We start from the raw sequence: 20,124 nt of genomic DNA, 5'->3' as shown, positions 1-20,124 counted from the left end.
CCTTAGGACTGACATTCTGTCGTGCTGACCACTCAGCTACCAGGGACACACTAAATGAGCCACGATTACTGAATGGCGAATTGATACAAGTTCGGAATGGCTGTATTATGATTTCCCTACAGTCACTAAAAAACACAAGTTCGTAGACATCTGTTGACACACTTGTGATAGAATTGGCACGTAGGCAGAGTTCACAGCAGACGATGGTTGACACGAGTTGTGCCACGGCGCGTAAGTTGCACAACGATGGTACTCCGGCAGGAAGTTCCTAGAAGTGGGCAGCATCCGGCCTCGAACCGAACTCGCCTCCTGGCCTCTGGGGACGCTATTTCATGGCAGAGGCGCGCCTCGGAACTACGGGAGGCACAGCTTCTACCTAGCACCTCACTGGCGCCTCGTGATACCGCTTTACTGTGCAGTATCTCTGCGGTTGACACTTCTTGCACCGCTCTCGGCACTGGACGACACCACATTCTTCGATCTAAAGATTTCGCCTCTGTTGCTGAATGACACAAACTTCACTATTAGGAGTCGAGGTTTGTAAGATCCTGGCTTCTTATGCCCTGATCTGTAACTTCTATCTATGTCATTCAGTGTCACCTGCGGTCCTAGCTTCTCTCAAACACGACTGGTCGCTTATTCGTCGATAAAATATTGTTCACGTTAGATCAGCTTGGATTCGAGCATTCATGGCTTACCCTCACCTTCGCTCGCATTCGTCTACATACTTCTCTGTATTTTAGCCGTCACTGCGACAACGTAAGTGTGGGCCTATGGACGATCCAGAGCGCGTCTTGCGGCTTGAGCGCCCAACTCTCCTAAGCGTTCACGAGCGCGGCGAAGCGACGTTGTGGATGCAGGGCGGTGCGACAGCAGCTCCCAGTACCATTGAGATGCTTTTGTTTATTGTTTATTTCTTAAATAAATATTTGGTTACAGGAAAAAAATAGTGTCGGCACGGCTCCGGTCTGGACGTTAGCGATGCTGCTAGTTGCTTGACAGTTATTCATTTTAAATGCAATTCCTTACAGATATTCAGAATCAAACACTAATATATCACTAGCCCCTCTCCACAGGATTCTCGCACGTGCGTTATGTTATGTTATTGTTGTTGTTGCTGCTGCTGTGTTCTTCAGTCAAATTAATCTCTCCATGCTACCGTATCCTGTGTACGCCTTTTCGTCTCCGAAAAACTATTGCAACCTACCCTTTGTGAATCTTTTTGGTGCATTCATATCTTCGTCTCCCCTATGATTTTTACACCCCACGCTTCCCCTCAGTATTAGATCGCTAATCCCTTGATGTCTCAGAATGTGTACGATCAACCTAGCCCTTCTTCTCGTCTGGTTGTGCCAAACACTTTTCTTCTCCCCAGTTCTTTTCAGTAGCGCCTCATTACTTACGTGATCTACCCATCTAATCTTCAGCATTTTTCTTTAGTACCACACCTCAAAAGCTACTTTATTGTCCTTTTTCCAAATCCACACATGGCAACACTCTATAAAAATACTCTTAGAAAGGAGTTCCTAAAGCTTAAACCAATATTCAATGCTAAAGAATTTCTCTCCTTCAGAAACACTTTCTTTGCCATTGCCAGTCTACGTTCTATATCCTCTCTACTATGGCCATCGTCTGTTATTTTGCTGCTCAAACAGCAAGACTCATCTACTTCTTTCAGAGTCTCGTTTCCTAACCTAATCCCCTGAGCATCACCTGATTTAATTCTACTACATTCTATCATCCTTGTTTTACTTTTGTTGATCTTCATCTTACAACCTCCTTTCAGGACATTGTGTATTCCGTTCAACTGCTCTTGGAAGTCATTTGCTGTCCTTGACAGAACTGCAGTAATTGTCAATGTACAGGGTGAATAACGTCGGGGATAGGGTACAATCGTGTCTCACTCCCTACTCAACCACTGCTTCCCTTTCAAGCCGCTCCACCATTATAACTGTACAAGTTATAAATGTATAAGCTGTAAATATCCTTTTACTCTCTGCGTTTTATCCCTGCTGCATTCACAATTTCAAAGAGAGTATTCCAGTCAAACGTGTCAAAAGTTTTCTATAAGTCCATACAAGCTATAAACGTAGGTTTGCCTTTACTTAACCTTTCTTCCAAGATAAGTCGTAGGATCAGCATTGCCTCACTCGTTGCTATATTTCTCCTGGCACCAGACTGATCATCCCCGAGAAGTCGCCGCTGCAATGGCCGGCGCATTGTAGACCGGCAATAAAGCAGAGGATGGGCCCTTGTTAGGCAAGAAGCCGACAAAACAACTTTGAGCGTTCTGTGAACTTACGTGGGACAGGGCCACTGGCGCCCAGACGTCCTGACTCTGTAACAAAACATTTAGTGAGTTTATCGCCGTTCTTTGGAAAATTTGAAATGGACGAAAACAGGAGATAACAAACTTTTATGGAGGGCTGTAGTTCCATCCTGGTCATGTTGTTAGCAAAAGACACGGTGTAGCCGCGACGGAAAGAGTTCACGAAGTTGAATCCTTTTTCCTTTTCTCCCAATTAACTTTCCGATTGGTCAAATCGGTGTATGCAGAGCAAGGGGCGCTCTCCGAGCTTCGAACACCGCGCTTCAGCTCGTGATTGGCTTGTGCTAAAGTGGGGGAAGTCTAAGAGCTAAAATGTGCTTTGCTACCGAGCTGAGCAGGAAAGCAGGTAGGGAGAGATGAGAACACTCTTGTACTGGCGCTTCGATGGTAAAGAACTGCAGGTCTCTACCTAAACGGTGAGACCTGTGTCCTTTGCTAGTGTGCCACTAGCCAGTCACCTTCTGAAACATCAGAGGTACTGCTTCTAGCATCACGCACACAACGAATAATGCGTGGGTGTACTTATTTGTCTTGAGTCGGCCGTCCAAACATTTGACACATTCCGTCACGCATAGTCGTGGAACGGAGTCAAATTCGTTTGGCAGACCAGCAAACAGGTCCACCTGCACACTTGAATCCACCGGGTTTCAGAGGCTCATAGGAAAGTTCCTGCGTTCCGAATCAACCAAACGTGAGACCGCGTACTTGCATTTTCCGGGCGCGCGCCATTAACAACAGATTCCGGCCGTCCATGACTTCAGTATCCGAACGGATCGTGGTGTGCCGCCCTGACCGGCGACCATGGCCAAAAGCCGACTGTCTCTAGAGCACAGTATGGTGCTGCCTTCTATATTCATAAAAATTTAGTAGATATCGTTACAGAATTCGATTCATGTTCCAGAAAGACTCTGTCTTCTCACAGTGAAACGCACTAATAAACAGTGTACCTTTGTTAATTTCGTAGGCTCCAATTAATGATGACAATAAGAAAAATCCGAGTAACGGAGAAGTATTCTCGGAACTTTTGGAAGACGAAATATCGTAATTCCAAAATAAATGTTCTGATTTTATTGGAGGATTTTAACACACAAATAGGGAGGGAAAATAGTTTTCAAAAATTGAAGGAGAATATCCAGTCCATAACAGAACGAACAAAAATAGCACAATTAATGTCAACTTCCTTAAAATAAATGCCAAGTAAAGCAGAAACGTGGATATCTGCAAATATAATGCCATGAGACTTGCAGTTAGATCACGTGGCTATATCTCAAAAGATATTGAAGAAATCACGACTGTCAAAATAACAGGGAACCGAAAATTTGACTCTGATCATTATCTGACTAAAATTAAACTTCTCTGTAGTCAAAGCCAAACAGACAAAGAAATTGATTAAATGTAACGCATACATGCTCAAAATCACAAATGAAGCAAGAAAACATTTTCAAGAAGAAATTAAAATAGCTAAAACAGGGAAATGGGAAGAATTTGACAAATAAATCAACAGGACATGGAAGAATTATTTGGATCAACAAAAAGCGAAGAAGGAAGTCTTCTTCGATGTGCTATATGTGCGCAGGTACCATCTCTTAACGCTTCAATTTGCATTTTGTATGTTTTCAGGACGTTGATTGTTACTCTTCATGTACTGTGAAGCCATCTGTAATGTACGTTGATACACACTATATGTATACTCGTTTTAAAATGCAGATATCAATGAGATATAGAGATCGGTTGTCTAAATAAAATAACTTTTCAATACATACGCCTGTTTCGCGAATTCGTTGCTTAACATTTGTTGTTAAGTATTGCGAATGACTTTGCTTTGATGATGGATATTTATGTTATAGTATCACAATCTATACGAAAATTTATTTTTGCGACTGGAAAGCATTGTAAGAGCAGCTGGGTTATGCAGTTCGCAGATGCGACAGCTAGTTTACCTGGTTCTGACGCAGTGCGCGGCGGTGACCAGCCAGTTCTCGGAGAGCACGTTGGCGCCGCAGTAGTGGCTGCCGTTCACGTGCAGAGACGCCAGCGCCGGGAACTCGTGGCCGGCCGCCGGTTTGCCGTTCACGATGCGGCCCCCGTGTCCAGACACTGCATCGGAACAGACAATTCTGAATGTCTATCACTACACACATAGGCCATAGTGCCTACTATTGTTCTTATTTGTGATCCCACTGAGTCTAACCGTGTTTCCATTGTTCCCATACCTGTTGTAATTGTTCCTATCTCTGTTTTAATTGTTCCGATTTGTGAGTCTAACCGTGTTGCCAAAGTTCCCATCTCTGTTTTTAATTCAGATCCTAACTGTGATCCCAGTGAGTCTAACCGTGTTTCCATTGTTCCTATCTCAGTTTTAATTGTTCCTATTTGTGTTTTTAATTCAGATCTAAACTGTGTTTCCATTTGTGCTCCCAAATTTATTATAGCACCCATCAACTGCTCCATATTAGCCGGTTCGAAATTCTTTTCGCCCCTAACATTTCCCGCAAAACTAACTTCCTTCGGCATAGCCATAAAGCTATCTGTGTTCGTTACCATTCCAGAGTCTTCTATCGTTAATCTCGTATTCTGTGAATTTTCTGATTGAGAAAAATTTTGAAATGGTTCCGGACTATTTTCCGGACTTATTAAATTGTTTTCCACTTCATTATTCATCATACTGTTCTCCTGTGTTGGCGAGTTCGCCATATCAACAATTTCGTCATTCTCACTATCCATCATTTTTGCCTTTTTCATCGATCGCGTAATCATTTACAAATCATACAAAACTCGCCACTGTACGAAAATTACACACAATGACTCTTTATCTCCAACAATACCATTCACACGAAATGTTTCCCTCAAACACGGTTAACGAACAATTGAAATAATTGCACTAAATTGTCAAACGCGTATACAAGACAACAAAATTAAATTATGAGAAAAAATACCATTAGAAGAATGACAATTACCAAATCTACACATGCAAAATAGACTACAATTACTAAACTACAAATTACTACAACAATACTACTGTCTACTATTTTTACAATCAGAAGAATTCCAAGGAACGATCCGAAGCAGTGGTCGCCACGTGCATGGGGGCTTAATTATTTAAATATGCAAATACTTTTTTAAGTTTTAGTAGCTGCATGTCCGATTACGGTGGTCTCGTAAACGGTTGGCCCAGACTAGTTTTAGTAGGCAATCTGACTGCATAGAATAACAACAAAGAATGGAATGAAATTTTCCGTTAACACAATTAATTAATTAAGTCCCCAGCAGCTATAAAACCAACGCAACAACAAAGCACAAGTGTAACTGTTCTGCGTGTGGAAGTGTGATTCAACGTACACATCTGGCACGGTTCTTCTTCAACAAGGCAAGAAATTTTAAATATTATTTATGCTGAAGTAATTAAAAAAGATATAAATACTATAACTGCGTAAGGAAACCAGAATTACACTCTAATACAAGAACAGGAGCCAGATGCTTTGTTGACTGAACCTGTAATGACGCATTATTTAAGACACTGAAATAATGAAAAAAACAGGGAATATTTTACCTTCATATATATTGACGAAAAGCACTCTGATCATTACGATATCTCCATTCGAACAACATCTGCTGACTAGCCCATCAAACAACTGCATAAAACATGGAACAAGCACTTTCCACTACGACTTCTCGACAAGAACTTTTCACTACGACATCTCAGCAAGCACTGACTACTACGAGTTCTCGACAAGCACTGCCAGTGGAGGCGGCTGAATAATACTCTTTGGCGCAACCTCTGGCGCTGTGGCTCAGTGTAGCCACCTTTCGTATGCCCTTCCTCCATGGGCCAGAATTTGATGGTATTTTTGCCAGCATTGGTGGTGAAAATACCACCAAATTCGTCCACAAAAATACAGACAAAAATAAAAGATAATATTAATACGTAAATATCACATAATTAGATAAAATTTTGGCTTTGCACTGACCTTTCAGTAACCTAATATATAAAATACAGTAAGCAATACAAATTCTTTCATACATGTGACTTTACATAATAGTTTACACAATACACAAAAAAATCAGTTTATACAAATGTTCACATAAAATGCTTTCAATGATTAAAAAAAACAAGTAGTTGATAGTTCCAGCAGTAGCACCCAGCAATGGTCAACAGGTGCAAACAGCAACAAGTGACATAATTTCAGTAGAAGCAGTTCCATTAGTGGCACCCAGCAATGTTGAACAAGTGCAGACACCAACAAGTGACATTATGTCAGTAGAAGCAGTTCCATCTGTGGCACCCAGCAATGTTGAACAGGTGCAGACACCAACAAGTGACATCATCTCAGTAGAAGCAGTTCCAACAGTGGCACCCAGCAATGTTGAACAGGTGCAGACACCAACAAGTGATATCATTTCAGTAGATGCAGTTCCATCAGTGGCACCCAGTATTGTCGAACAGGTACAGACACCAACAAATGACATTATGTCAGTAGAAGCAGTTCCATCAGTGGCACCCAGCAATGTTGAACAGGTGCAGACACCGACAAGTGACATCATTCAGCAGAAGCAGTTCCATTAGTGGCACCTAGCAGTGATGAGCAGGTCCAGACAGCAGTCCATAATATTCACTATCACTAATCACACTGTTCATCGGAGTTTATAAGCAGAAATTAAACATGTCCTAGTGGCACCAATCATGTAGAAAAAGTGCAAGTAACAGTCCATAATATTCACTATCATAATCACACAGTTCATCAGCAGAAATTAATCATTTCTAAATGGCACCCATTATGTTGAAAAAGTGCAGGTAACAGTCCATAATATTCACTATCACTAATCACACAGTTCATCAGCAGAAATTAAACATTTCTAAGTGTCACACATCAATGTTGAACAGGTGCAGGTGTGAACAACAGTTTGAATGCACACACAATTGCTTTTACAAAATTATTATCAATGCTCTTACACTAAACATACAAATTATAAGAAACACACCAATGATATCAGATAATTGTCATATTAACTATTACGAATACACAAATATCAGTAAACCTATAATATTTATGGGTGTCAGTGCAAGCCACAACAAACAAGTAAAATAATATTTAGGAGGTAAGTCGGTACCACTTATCTGGGATTAGGAAGGGAAAACACACAAAACACACTCACTCATCTTTCATCCACATTAAGTACTACTGTGTAATTGAATAGTGTTAACTGTGTAAATGCAATTCTGTCAAAGGTTTGATGTTCGACATGTATATCAAGTAGTAGTGGCAGCAATGTATAACAGTCAATAATAGCTAGTCAACGTCATAGTCATCATGTCAAGACCAATGTTTGCCAAGCCAGATCAAAATGTACGGTTGCTGAACAACTGTCAGTGAGCCAAGATATGCAATTACTTCCTCTCTCCAAAAAAAAAAAAATATATGTACTGCTTATTGATTTAACAAAGTGTGTGTGTAGACAATCTTCCTTCTACTTGAGTGTTCTAGTCTGCCAACTTCATCTTCCTTATTCCATATAAACCAACAAAAAAAATTTGCTCCTCACTTACTTTGCCTCTTATTCACCAAAACTCCAATAATCATCAGCATCACATAATTTTAATACTTCAATAATACCTCTTACGTCGATACATATAAACCTTATCATCAATATCATTTACCTTACCTCTTGTCCACCAAAACTCCAATAATCATCAACTTCACATAATCTCAATACTTCAATAATACCTCTTACGTCGATACATAGAAACCTTATCATCAATATCATTTACCTTACCTCTTGTCCACCAAAACTCCAATAATCATCAACTTCACATAATCTCAATACCTCAATAATACCTCTTCAATACAACGATACATCTAAACCTTATCGCCAGTATCATTTCACTTCCATAAGAACTCTTTCCTCTAGTCAGTCTCCTCGAACAAGTACAGATAAAACCCTAGTGCAAACTTCAATTCATCATCCCATGCAATCCGAAGACACAATGTCCACACGCAACCTTTGTGTAATCCATCTGAGCCAAATCTTCTGCTCATTATGAATTATAAAGTACATTTTGGTTACCTTGTCCATCATTAAATAAAAAAAATGCATACATGACCTCTAACAGACTTTAGTTCGAATAACTCTCAGTAATTAAGTACGATTACGTAGTATGAATGATAGTAATATTTCATAGTGTGTACACCACTTCAAGAATCATGGCAAATCAGAAACATACATGTGGAGTATTTCTTGTGTCAAGTGTCACTTCCTATTTCAATTGCTCACGAAGAATGCAGTGTAATAACTGTCAATGGTCTAACCCTAGTGTTGGTATGTCATGTCGTTAGCTTCCTTCCTATTAGCATAAATTTATACAGTTTCCATAAAACCTCAGCTCATGTGACTTCTATAAAGTTTCTTGTACTAATGTCGTTCGTCAAATTATAGCAGTTCATTTTCTTATCTTAAAAATATAAGGCACTGAGCGTAAGCAAAACATGCAATAGCGAGTAAATATACCAGTAGAGAACACAATGTCAACAAATGGATGCAGCACAATTCTTACAACGAGGCTCTGCCAAGCGAACAATCTATAATTAATACAATAGTGTGACCTGCACTCTATGTTCGTACACAGTACATCAGCATTTCTATATACCAAATTAAAGAGTAGTTATGACAACAAAACAGAAATGTGTAAATATGCAATCCATAAGCAAGGCAGCAAATATGTTGTCTAACATTATAAACAGGTCATTAGCATCATATAAGCATAAGCAAATAAATGTTCATATGTAATCTTAATAAGTAAACATGAAGGCGCAAGCAGATAAATCACAAAGTATAACTTACATACATAATTATATCAGCACAATTAATCATGTGACAATTATAATTTAAATAAATAAGCACAGCTGCCACATAATAGAAAAATATGACATCAGTGAAGAAGCAGTGCAGCCAAGCGATGCATAATATATACAAATAACAACCCTGTTCATTAATAAATCCTTGTCAAAATCAGTTAACGTACGCAAGCACGTCGCTTCACAAGTAAATTCATAGAACATGAAATTTAGCACAAAGTATGAATCACGTCATCACGAGCAGCATATTACGTCTAAAGTACGTACCTAAGTGGAATATGTTACCTGAAAAATAAACTCAATTAATCGTTACCTTTTTAGTTTATTAGTTTCTTCTTGTAAATTACATCCTTCTTGAATTTTTCTCGATAGGAAGTCCTCTCAACGTCAGACACACACAGAATTAACCTGAAGTTCTTAAATATTTCATACAACCGTATCCTGAAAAATACTGAATGTTAATAACATAATTCATCAAGTCACTATAGCTTTATACTGAATTTAATCGGAGAAATTAGACTGTGTATTTGTTTACGGCTGTCAGTTCATTCGCACTGAGCGCTCGATCAGCTGTAGGCGCGTGACGTAGGAAGTAATTGCTTGCGGTCAACGACTACCTTGTGCGGCTCGCAGACTTGACTGTTGCTTTGAGTATGTGCCGCCGCCAAAACACAGCGCGGTATCCTTGTATTCTCTGCATGTTTATGTATAACTGTTGGTTTCTCGAAAGTATGTCATTCCACAAAAATTTTAACGTTAGATATATGATGTACTGCCTTAGAGCGTCGAGATTTAAGAGTTTCTACTTCGACAGTGTTATCATGAATAATTTTGCGAACTCTATATGGACCGTTATGAAGCAGAAAAATGTGCGACACAAGCCTTTTCCTTTATAAGACAAACAGTGAGACTTAATTAACACTTTTTGACCAACTGACAAGGTTTTTAAACGACCAGGACGTTTAGCTGATTTCTCTCTTCTAGCAGCCGCAAATGCAATATTTTGCAGAACCAGGTTCACAACTTCAGAATGCCGCAGTTTCCATGTAGGCGGAAAAGGAACGATTTCAGAAATGCGATTTGTCGGTGCTTTATTTTTTAATATCAGTATAGGTGGTAAAGAAGTTGAATCATTAGGGAGTTCATTCAGAATGTTTTGAAAAATATGAAGATACTGATCCCACGTTCTGTGATTCTGATGACAATAATGACGACACAATTTATTGATTTCCTTCATCCATCTCTCTGAAGCATTAGATTGAGGGTGAAAAAGTGAAATGAAAATTGGTTTAATCTTACGACGCCGTAGAGTACGAAGCCAAATTTTAGAGCGAAACTGTGATTCATTATCTGATATAACCTTACCAACATGACCAACTTCTTTAAGAAAATGTTTGATGAAAGCGTTAGATACTGAACGAGCTGGTGCTTTGCGTAAAGGTGTAAAACACGCATATTTTGATGTCAATTCCACTGCTACCAAAATGTACGCAAAACCATTAGTAGAACGAACCACTGGACTGAACAAATCGACTGCAGCCATGTCCTTTAATTTCGCTGGAATGATAGGAAATAACGGTGCTGTGTGAGAAATAGTTGGCGGCTTAGCCTTTTGACATAATTTGCATTTGGCAAGAACAGATCGAATACGTTTTTCCATATTACTGAAGTAGCAATTTTCTCGTAATTCATGAAAGCATTTTCTGGGACCAAAGTGTGCATAACTGAAATGTGTACACACCAAATCAGTTTATTAACCCACTCATCAGGAATACAAACTAACCAAACGGAGTTGTCAACCGATTTACATTTAAAAAGAACTTTCCAGATAGTTCGCAAAAACGGGGTGTGGCCAAATCGTCCAATCTAACAAGCGTCTAAGAAAATTAGAGACACCAAGGAAACTACGAACATCACGTTTTGTGGTAGGAACAGCGTAGTTACGAATAGCGTCTAGTTTCTCTGGATCAGGAAGAATACCTTCTGTATAAATAATGTGACCAAGAAATTTCACCTGAGAACGACCAAATTCAGATTTTTCCAAGTTCACTGTAATGCCAACTCTTGCAAAGATACGTAATAATGAATCCAAAATTTTGTTATGCTCACTCCAAGAATGTTTAGCAATAAGAATATCGGCAACATATGAAGTAATATTGTCATGAAGATAAACAGGTAAAATTTCGTTTAAACTACGAATGAATGCTGCTGAAGGTACAGTAAGTCCACATGGTAATTTCCGAAATCACTTTTGGGTAAATAGTCATATCCGGTTATTGTTTACATTCTCTCTAGATAGATTGATAGTCGAAGAGTTGGTTTGACAGATGCAAAGAATAGTAAAAGAGTAGGCAGCGGTGCAGAAAACTAAAAGGGAAATAGCACCACTACAGCTCGGGGCCCTATGCACGCTACGGCACATGTTCACTTAGTGTAGTGAATCCCCTGAGGACATTAATAGCCGCACATAATTTCCAGTTTGTGACTTAGTGGCCAATTTGGTGAAAGTGCGTACATAAATTGATCTAACCATGAACATGGATGTGTGTCATTCTTAGAATTACGAAAGATCTTAAATTTCCGAACAGTCAAGAAGTGTTTATAGTCAAAGTTTTCTCCTCGTGGCGACTAAGACCTACCGCGACTGTTCCAGTCCGAATGCCGATTATTGTCAAGTTCACGCGCCTGGCGCTCTCTTGTTGCATCCCGTAAATGAAACAAATTATTTTCTTCAAACCCCTCTGCTATCTGTGATTCTAAATTTCTTCTGCTGTTTTTCCTACGATTTCGCCTTCAATTTGTTTGACTTGCTTTCGTAATGCCTCAAATTCCCTTTTGACGCGTTCATTAAATTTTCCCTGTTTTTCAACATGCTTATTTATGTTCTGGTACTCTTCAGTTTCTGCAAATGGCAAAGGTGCTGTATCATCTGAATCTCTGTCCCCATTTAAACTAAGACTTGTCAATTTATCTGAAATCTCCTCAACTCTTTCCGATAAGTCACCTAATTGTTCTTCCTGTTCATTTACGTCTTCCGTAAGTGTCACGATCCGGGTTTCAGTATTGACACATTTAGTAGTTAACTGTTCATATTGTTGTGTTAGGTTATTTATTCTGTCATTTGGTACGGATTCCTCGATTCTCTCAAATATTTCTTCCTTATCATGTGCACGTTGTAAATTTAACTCTGAAAATTTTTGTACTAATACGCGATCTCTTTCTTCCTGTTCTCTATCCTGTTCCTTTTGTCTAATCTCTACTGCAATTAACCTATTATTGTGAGAATTCAAAATTGGTTGTACTTCTTCTCTGATTTCTATCTTTAATTCATCTTTCATATTTTTGAAACATGTCCCTATTCGTGAGTCTAACCGTGTTTCCATTGTTCCCATCTCAGTTCTAATTGTTATTATTTGTGATCCCACTGAGTCTAACCGTGTTTCCATTGTTCCCATACCAGTTGTAATTGTTCCTATCTCTGTTTTAATTGTTCCGATTTGTGAGTCTAACCGTGTTGCCAAAGTTCCCATCTCTGTTTTTAATTCAGATCCTAACTGTGATCCCAGTGAGTCTAACCGTGTTTCCATTGTTCCTATCTCAGTTTTAATTGTTCCTATTTGTGTTTTTAATTCAGATCTAAACTGTGTTTCCATTTGTGCTCCCAAATTTATTATAGCACCCATCAACTGCTCCATATTAGCCGGTTCGAAATTCTTTTCGCCCCTAACATTTCCCGCAAAACTAACTTCCTTCGGCATAGCCATAAAGCTATCTGTGTTCGTTACCATTCCAGAGTCTTCTATCGTTAATCTCGTATTCTGTGAATTTTCTGATTGAGAAAAATTTTGAAATGGTTCCGGACTATTTTCCGGACTTATTAAATTGTTTTCCACTTCATTATTCATCATACTGTTCTCCTGTGTTGGCGAGTTCACCATGTCAACAATTTCGTCATTCTCACTATCCATCATTTTTGCCTTTTTCATCGATCGCGTAATCATTTACAAATCATACAAAACTCGCCACTGTACGAAAATTACACACAGTGACTCTTTATCTCCAACAATACCATTCACACGAAATGTTTCCCTCAAACACGGTTAACGAACAATTGAAATAATTGCACTAAATTGTCAAACGCGTATACAAGACAACAAAATTAAATTATGAGAAAAAATACCATTAGAAGAATGACAATTACCAAATCTACACATGCAAAATAGACTACAATTACTAAACTACAAATTACTACAACAATACTACTGAGACCTGAGTTTCTCCTGGCGTATACAACTTTCAAATAACTTCCGGGAATTCAGCCAGGTAACACTTTCAGCGACCGCCGATATTTCGGCGGGAGAACACCCCGCCATTTTCAAGGCAAACTGCAACGGACAGGCGGCGTACATGCAAATTTAATACCTCGGTTCTCAGACCCAAGCAGGAAAGATAACACACACACACTGAACACTAGTGCCACCAAAGATGGCCAAAGTCAGAGCTATCGATAGTGAGACTATGAATTCGCAGGTGAGGTAGCATTGAGTCTGTCCCTCTGTTTCTTGACAAGGGAGAGAGCCGGATTCCAAACAGAGTTTAAACAGAAACCTCCATCCCTGTTAACAAGGTTGCTCGCTAATTTAATCTCAACTGCCTCCCGAATCACACTGTCCCAATAGCTGGACGTGCATGCCAATATCTCGGTGTTATTATATAACATGGAGTGACCAGTATCCAAGCAATGTTCGGCAATAGCAGATCTATTTGGCTGCTGTAATCGTGTGTGCCGTTTATGCTCAGTACATCTGTCCTCCACGGTCCTGATAGTTTGACCAATATATGCCATGCCGCAGCTACAAGGGACACGATATACACCCGCCTTACGCAGTCCAAGATCATCCTTAACGGAACTCAAAAGTGCTCTAATTTTAGATGGAGGTCGGAAAACACATTTCACATCGTATTTCCGTAAAATACGACCGATCGTATTGGACGTGTTTCCTACGTAAGGCAAGAAGGCAGTAGACTTAGGTGTTGACTCAGAATTATCATCAATCACCTGATGTACAGTTGGTCGATAGCGCAACGCACGTTCAATCTGTCTATCACTGTAACCATTTTGACGAAATGTAACTTCAAGATGGGACAGCTCAGCTGGCAAAGTCTCAGCGTCAGAAACGATATGTGCCCTGTGTACCAAGGTACGAAGTACCCCTTCACGCTGAGCCGAATGGTGACAACTATTAGCTTGTAAGTACAAGTCGTTGTGAGTACGTTTCCTGTAGACTGCATGTCCCAATGATCCATCATCCTTCCTCCTAACCAACACGTCGAGAAAGGGAAGGCAACCATCCTTTTCCACCTCCATCGTAAAACGAATGTTCGGGTGGATCGAGTTCAGATGTTCTAGAAAGACATTCAAATTCTCCCTACCGTGAGGCCAAACAACGAAGGTATCGTCAACGTATCTATAGAAACAGGCGGGTTTTCTTCAATAAGGCAAGAAATTTTAAATATCATTTATACTGAAGCAATTAAAAAAAATAAAAACAATAATTGCGTAAGGAAACCAGAATTACTCTCTAATACAAGAACAGGAGCCACATGCTTTGTTAACTCAACCTGTAATGACGCATTATTTAAGACACTGAAATAATGAAAAAAACAGGGAATATTTTACCTTCATATATATTGACGAAAAGCACTCTGATCATTACGATATCTCCATTCGAACAACATCTGCTGACTAGCCCATCAAACAACTGCATAAAACATGGAACAAGCACTCTCCACTACGACTTCTCGACAAGAACTTTTCACTACGACATCTCAGCAAGCACTGACTACTACGAGTTCTCGACAAGCACTGCCAGTGGAGGCGGCTGAATAATACTCTTTGGCGCAATCTCTGGCGCTGTGGCTCAGTGTAGCCACCTATCACCACGTGCAAGACAGCCTTCGGACTTACTATCCTGTGAATGCAAATCCTATTACGCGACGTCCCGCAAACACTAAAACGAAGTGAGATATGCCACTTCTTTTCATGAAATTCTGTGACGATTTCGTGGCTAAATATAATTCACCTTCCCCTCTTCTTTCCCTCCAAGAAAGTTGTCGTGCTCAGATTGTTCTCGGTACCAACAGCTGTATGAAAACTCAAGCAGGAAGCCCTGAGATATTTAGCGGGTTACAGAACGTGTATCGCAAACGTAGACTACATAGGAGGGGGCTGACAATTTTTTTTTCTATATTCAGGCCGAATTTGTGAGAGACAGTGAAATTATCTGGTCACGTATAGCGGCTCCACGTGAAACCAAGTTACTTGTTGGATGTTTTCCCCGCCCACCCGATTCCACTGTGACAGTTTTAGAGTCATTCAAAGAACGTCTATGGCCAGTAGTGCGTAAATACACAGACCATGCAAACGCTAGTTCGAAGCCATCTTAACCCTCTGAATATAGAATGGTACTTCCATGGATTCATTGCAGAGGGTATAGACAGAGGCAGAATCTTGCAAAGTTTTTGAAATCGTTTTCCGAAAACTGTCTTGAGCAGCTAGTTCGACAACCCACATGCAATGGAAGTCTTTTAGACCTTGTAGCTACAGCCGGCCGAAGTGGCCGTGCGGTTAAAGGCGCTGCAGTCTGGAACCGCAAGACCGCTACGGTCGCAGGTTCGAATCCTGCCTCGGGCATGGATGTTTGTGATGTCCTTAGGTTAGTTAGGTTTAACTAGTTCTAAGTTCTAGGGGACTAATGACCTCAGCAGTTGAGTTCCATAGTGCTCAGAGCCATTTGAACCATTTTTTTGTAGCTACAAACAGGCCTGACCTTACCGATGGCGTCAGTATAGCGACGGGGACTAGCGATCGTGGAATAGTCACTATGGTATTGTTGTTGTGGTCTTTAGTCCTGAGACTGGTTTGATGCAGCTCTGCCGGCCGAAGTGGCCGTGCGGTTAAAGGCGCTGCAGTCTGGAACCGCAAGACCGCTACGGTCGCAGGTTCGAATCCTGCCTCGGGCATGGATGTTTGTGATGTCCTTAGGTTAGTTAGGTTAAACTAGTTCTAAGTTCTAGGGGACTAATGACCTCAGCAGTTGAGTCCCATACTGCTCAGAGCCATTTGAACCATTTTGATGCAGCTCTCCATGCTACTCTATCCTGTGCAAGCTTCTTCATCTCCCAGTACCTACTGCAACCTACATCCTTCTGAATCTGCTTAGTGGATTCATCTCTTGGTCTCCCTCTACGATTTTTACCCTCCACGCTGCCCTCCAATGCTAAATTTGTGATCCCTTGATGCCTCAAAACATGTCCTACCAACCGATCCCTTCTTCTAGTCAAGTTGTGCCACAAACTTCTCTTCTCCCCAATCCTATTCAATACCTCCTCATTAGTTACGTGATCTACCCACCTTATCTTTAGCATCCTTCTGTAGCACCACATTTCGAAAGCTTCTATTCTCTTCTTGTCCAAACTGGTTATCGCCCATGTTTCACTTCCATACATGGCTACACTCCATACAAATACTTTCAGAAACGACTTCCAGACACTTAAATCTATACTCGATGTTAACAAATTTCCCTTCTTCAGAAACGATTTCCTTGCCATTGCCAGTCTACATTTTATATCCTCTCTACTTCAACCATCATCAGTTATTTTACTCCCTAAATAGCAAAACTCCTTTACTACTTTAAGTGTCTCATTTCCTAATCTAATTCCCTCAGCATCACCCGATTTAATTTGACTACGTTCCATTATCCTCGTTTTGCTTTTGTTGATGTTCATCTTATATCCTCCTTTCAAGACACTGTCCATTCCGTTCAACTGCTCTTCCAAGTCCTTTGCTGTCTCTGACAGAATTACAATGTCATCGGCGAACCTCAAAGTTTTTACTTCTTCTCCATGAATTTTAATACCTACTCCGAACTTTTCTTTTGTTTCCTTTACTGCTTGCTCAATATACAGATTGAATAACATCGGGGAGAGGCTACAACCCCGTCTCACTCCTTTCCCAACCACTGCTTCCCTTTCACGCCCCTCGACTCTTATAACTGCCATCTGGGTTTTGTACAAATTGTAAATAGCCTATCGCTCCCTGTATTTTACCCCTGCCACCTTCAGAATTTGAAAGAGAGTATTCCAGTTAACGTTGTCAAAAGCTTTCTCTAAGTCTACAAATGCTAGAAACGTAGGTTTGCCTTTTCTCAATCTTTCTTCTAAGATAAGTCGTAAGGTTAGTATTGCCTCACGTGTTCCAACATTCCTACGGAATGCAAACTGATCTTCCCCGAGGTCCGCTTCTACCAGTTTTTCCATTCGTCTGTAAAGAATTCGCGTTAGTATTTTGCAGCTGTGACTTATTAAACTGATAGTTCGGTAAATTTCACATCTGTCAACACCTGCTTTCTTTGGGATTGGAATTATTATATTCTTCTTGAAGTCTGTGGGTATTTCGCCTGTCTCATACATCTTGCTCACCAGATGGTAGAGTTTTGTCATGACTGGCTCTCCCAAGGCCATCAGTAGTTCTAATGGAATGTTGTCTACTCCCGGGGCCTTGTTTCGACTCAGGTCTTTCAGTGCTCTGTCAAACTCTTCACGCAGTATCTTATCTCCCATTTCATCTTCATCTACATCCTCTTCCATTTCCATGATATTGTCCTCAACTACATCGCCCTTGTATAAACCCTCTATATACTCCTTCCACCTCTCTGCCTTCCCTTCTTTGCTTAGAACTGGGTTGCCATCTGAGCTCTTGATATTCATACAAGTGGTTCTCTTCTCTCCAAAGGTCTCTTTAATTTTTCTGTAGGCAGTATCTATCTTACCCCTAATGAGACAAGCCTCTACATCCTTACATTTGTCCTCTAGCCACCCCTGCTCAGCCATTTTGCACTTCCTGTCGATCTCATTTTTGAGACGTTTTTATTCCTTTTTGCCTGCTTCATTTACTGCATTTTTATATTTTCTCCTTTCATCAATTAAATTCAATATTTCTTCTGTTAGCCAAGGATTTCTATTAGCCCTCATCTTTTTACCTACTTGATCCTCTGCTACCTTCACTACTTCATTCCTCAGAGCTACCCATTCTTCTTCTACTGTATTTCTTTCCCCCATTCCTGTCAATTGTTCCCTTATGCTCTCCCTGAAACTCTGTACAACCTCTGGTTCTTTCAGTTTATCCAGGTCCCATCTCCTTAAATTCCCGCCTTTTTGCAGTTTCTTCAGTTTCAATCTGCAGTTCATAACCAATAGATTGTGGTCAGAATCCACATCTGCCCCTGGAAATGTCTTACAATTTAAAACCTGGTTCCTAAATCTCCGTCTTACCATTATGTAATCTATCTGATACCTTTTAGTATCTCCAGGATTCTTCCAGGTATACAACCTTCTTTCATGATTCTTGAACCAAGTGTTAGCTATGATTAAGTTATGCTCTGTGCAAAATTCTACAAGGCGGCTTCCTCTTTCATTTCTTCCCCCCAATCCATATTCACCTACTATGTTTCCTTCTCTCCCTTTTCCTACTGACGAATTCCAGTCACCCATGACTATTAAATTTTCGTCTCCTTTCACTACCTGAATAATTTCTTTTATCTCGTGATACATTTCATCAATTTCTTCATCATCTGCAGAGCTAGTTGGCATATAAACTTGTACTACTGTAGTAGGCATGGGCGTTGTGTCTATCTTGGCCACAATAATGCGTTCACTATGCTGTTTGTAGTAGCTAACCCGCACTCCTATTTTTTTATTCATTATTAAACCTACTCCTGCATTACCCCTATTTGATTTTGTATTTATAACCCCGTAATCACCAGACCAAAAGTCTTGTTCCTCCTGCTACCGAACTTCACTAATTCCCACTATATCTAACTTTAACCTATCCATTTCCCTTTTTAAATTTTCTAACCTACCTGCCCGATTAAGGGATCTGACATTCCACGCTCCGATCCGTAGAATGCCAGTTTTCTTTCTCCTGATAACGACGTCCTCCTGAGTAGTCCCCGCCCGGAGATCCGAATGGGGGACTATTTTACCTCCGGAATATTTTACCCAAGAGGACGCCATCATCATTTAATCATACAGTAAAGCTGCATGTCCTCGGGAGAAATTACGGCTGTAGTTTCCCCTTGCTTTCAGCCGTTCGCAGTACCACAACAGCAAGGCCGTTTTGGTTAATGTTACAAGGCCAGATCAGTCAATCAGACTGTTGCCCCTGCAACTACTGAAAAGGCTGCTGCCCCTCTTCAGGAACCACGCGTTTGTCTGGCCTCTCAACAGATACCCCTCCGTTGTGGTTGCACCTACGGTACGGCCATCTGTATCGCTGAGGCACGCAAGCCTCCCCACCAACGGCAAGGTCCACGGTTCATGGGGGGGGGGGGGTAACTATGGTAACTAAAGTTAATAAATCACCAAGAAGGCTGGGAGAGTATTTTTGCTATAAAGAGTTAATGGCATCTCTCTTAGACGACAAACTAATGTCATGTAGTTTTATTATGATGGGCGTAGAGGAACCATGTTCAAAGTTTAAATGGGTTGAACATCGTGCTCTGGAGAATTATGAGCAAAGTAAGTGGATTAAGGGACGGAAAAAACCCGCCATGGTTTAACAACGAAATTCCGAACTCGCTGAGGAAGCACAGGCTTCTGCACTCTCGTTTCAAAAGGGAACGTGCAAATTACGACAGGCAAAGGTTAGTAGAGATTCTTGCGTCTCTAAGTTCTATGCGCGAGGCTACCAACGTCTTACTAATAAAGGATATGTCCGAGAATCTGAAAACAATTCTTGTCTTACGTAGAATCGCTAAGGGGCTTCTGTCCAGTCATTCTTTGACCAGTCTGATGTGGCAGTACAAAATAGTAAAATGAAGCCGAAGTTTTAAATTTCGCGTTTGAGAGGTATTTTACACAGGAGAATCACGCAAATACCCCGTC

General features: G+C 40.5%; 1 protein-coding gene across 1 annotated transcript in view; it reads right to left on the bottom strand.

Moving 5' to 3' along the window:
* The window catches only part of LOC124594120 (complement factor D-like), a 47,463-nt gene that overhangs the window by 6,447 nt on the left and 20,892 nt on the right, over positions 1 to 20,124 (bottom strand). Inside the window, exon 2 of the mRNA XM_047132480.1 lies at positions 4,270 to 4,426. Coding sequence (XP_046988436.1) covers positions 4,270 to 4,426 — 157 coding nt within the window. The remainder of the gene's footprint in view (positions 1 to 4,269; positions 4,427 to 20,124) is intronic.

This window comes from Schistocerca americana, chromosome 1, assembly GCF_021461395.2.
Source record: "Schistocerca americana isolate TAMUIC-IGC-003095 chromosome 1, iqSchAmer2.1, whole genome shotgun sequence".
Classification (NCBI taxonomy): domain Eukaryota; kingdom Metazoa; phylum Arthropoda; class Insecta; order Orthoptera; family Acrididae; genus Schistocerca; species Schistocerca americana.
The sequence above is the reverse complement of the archived record's forward strand: the minus strand, read 5'-3'. Positions and strand labels throughout refer to the sequence as shown.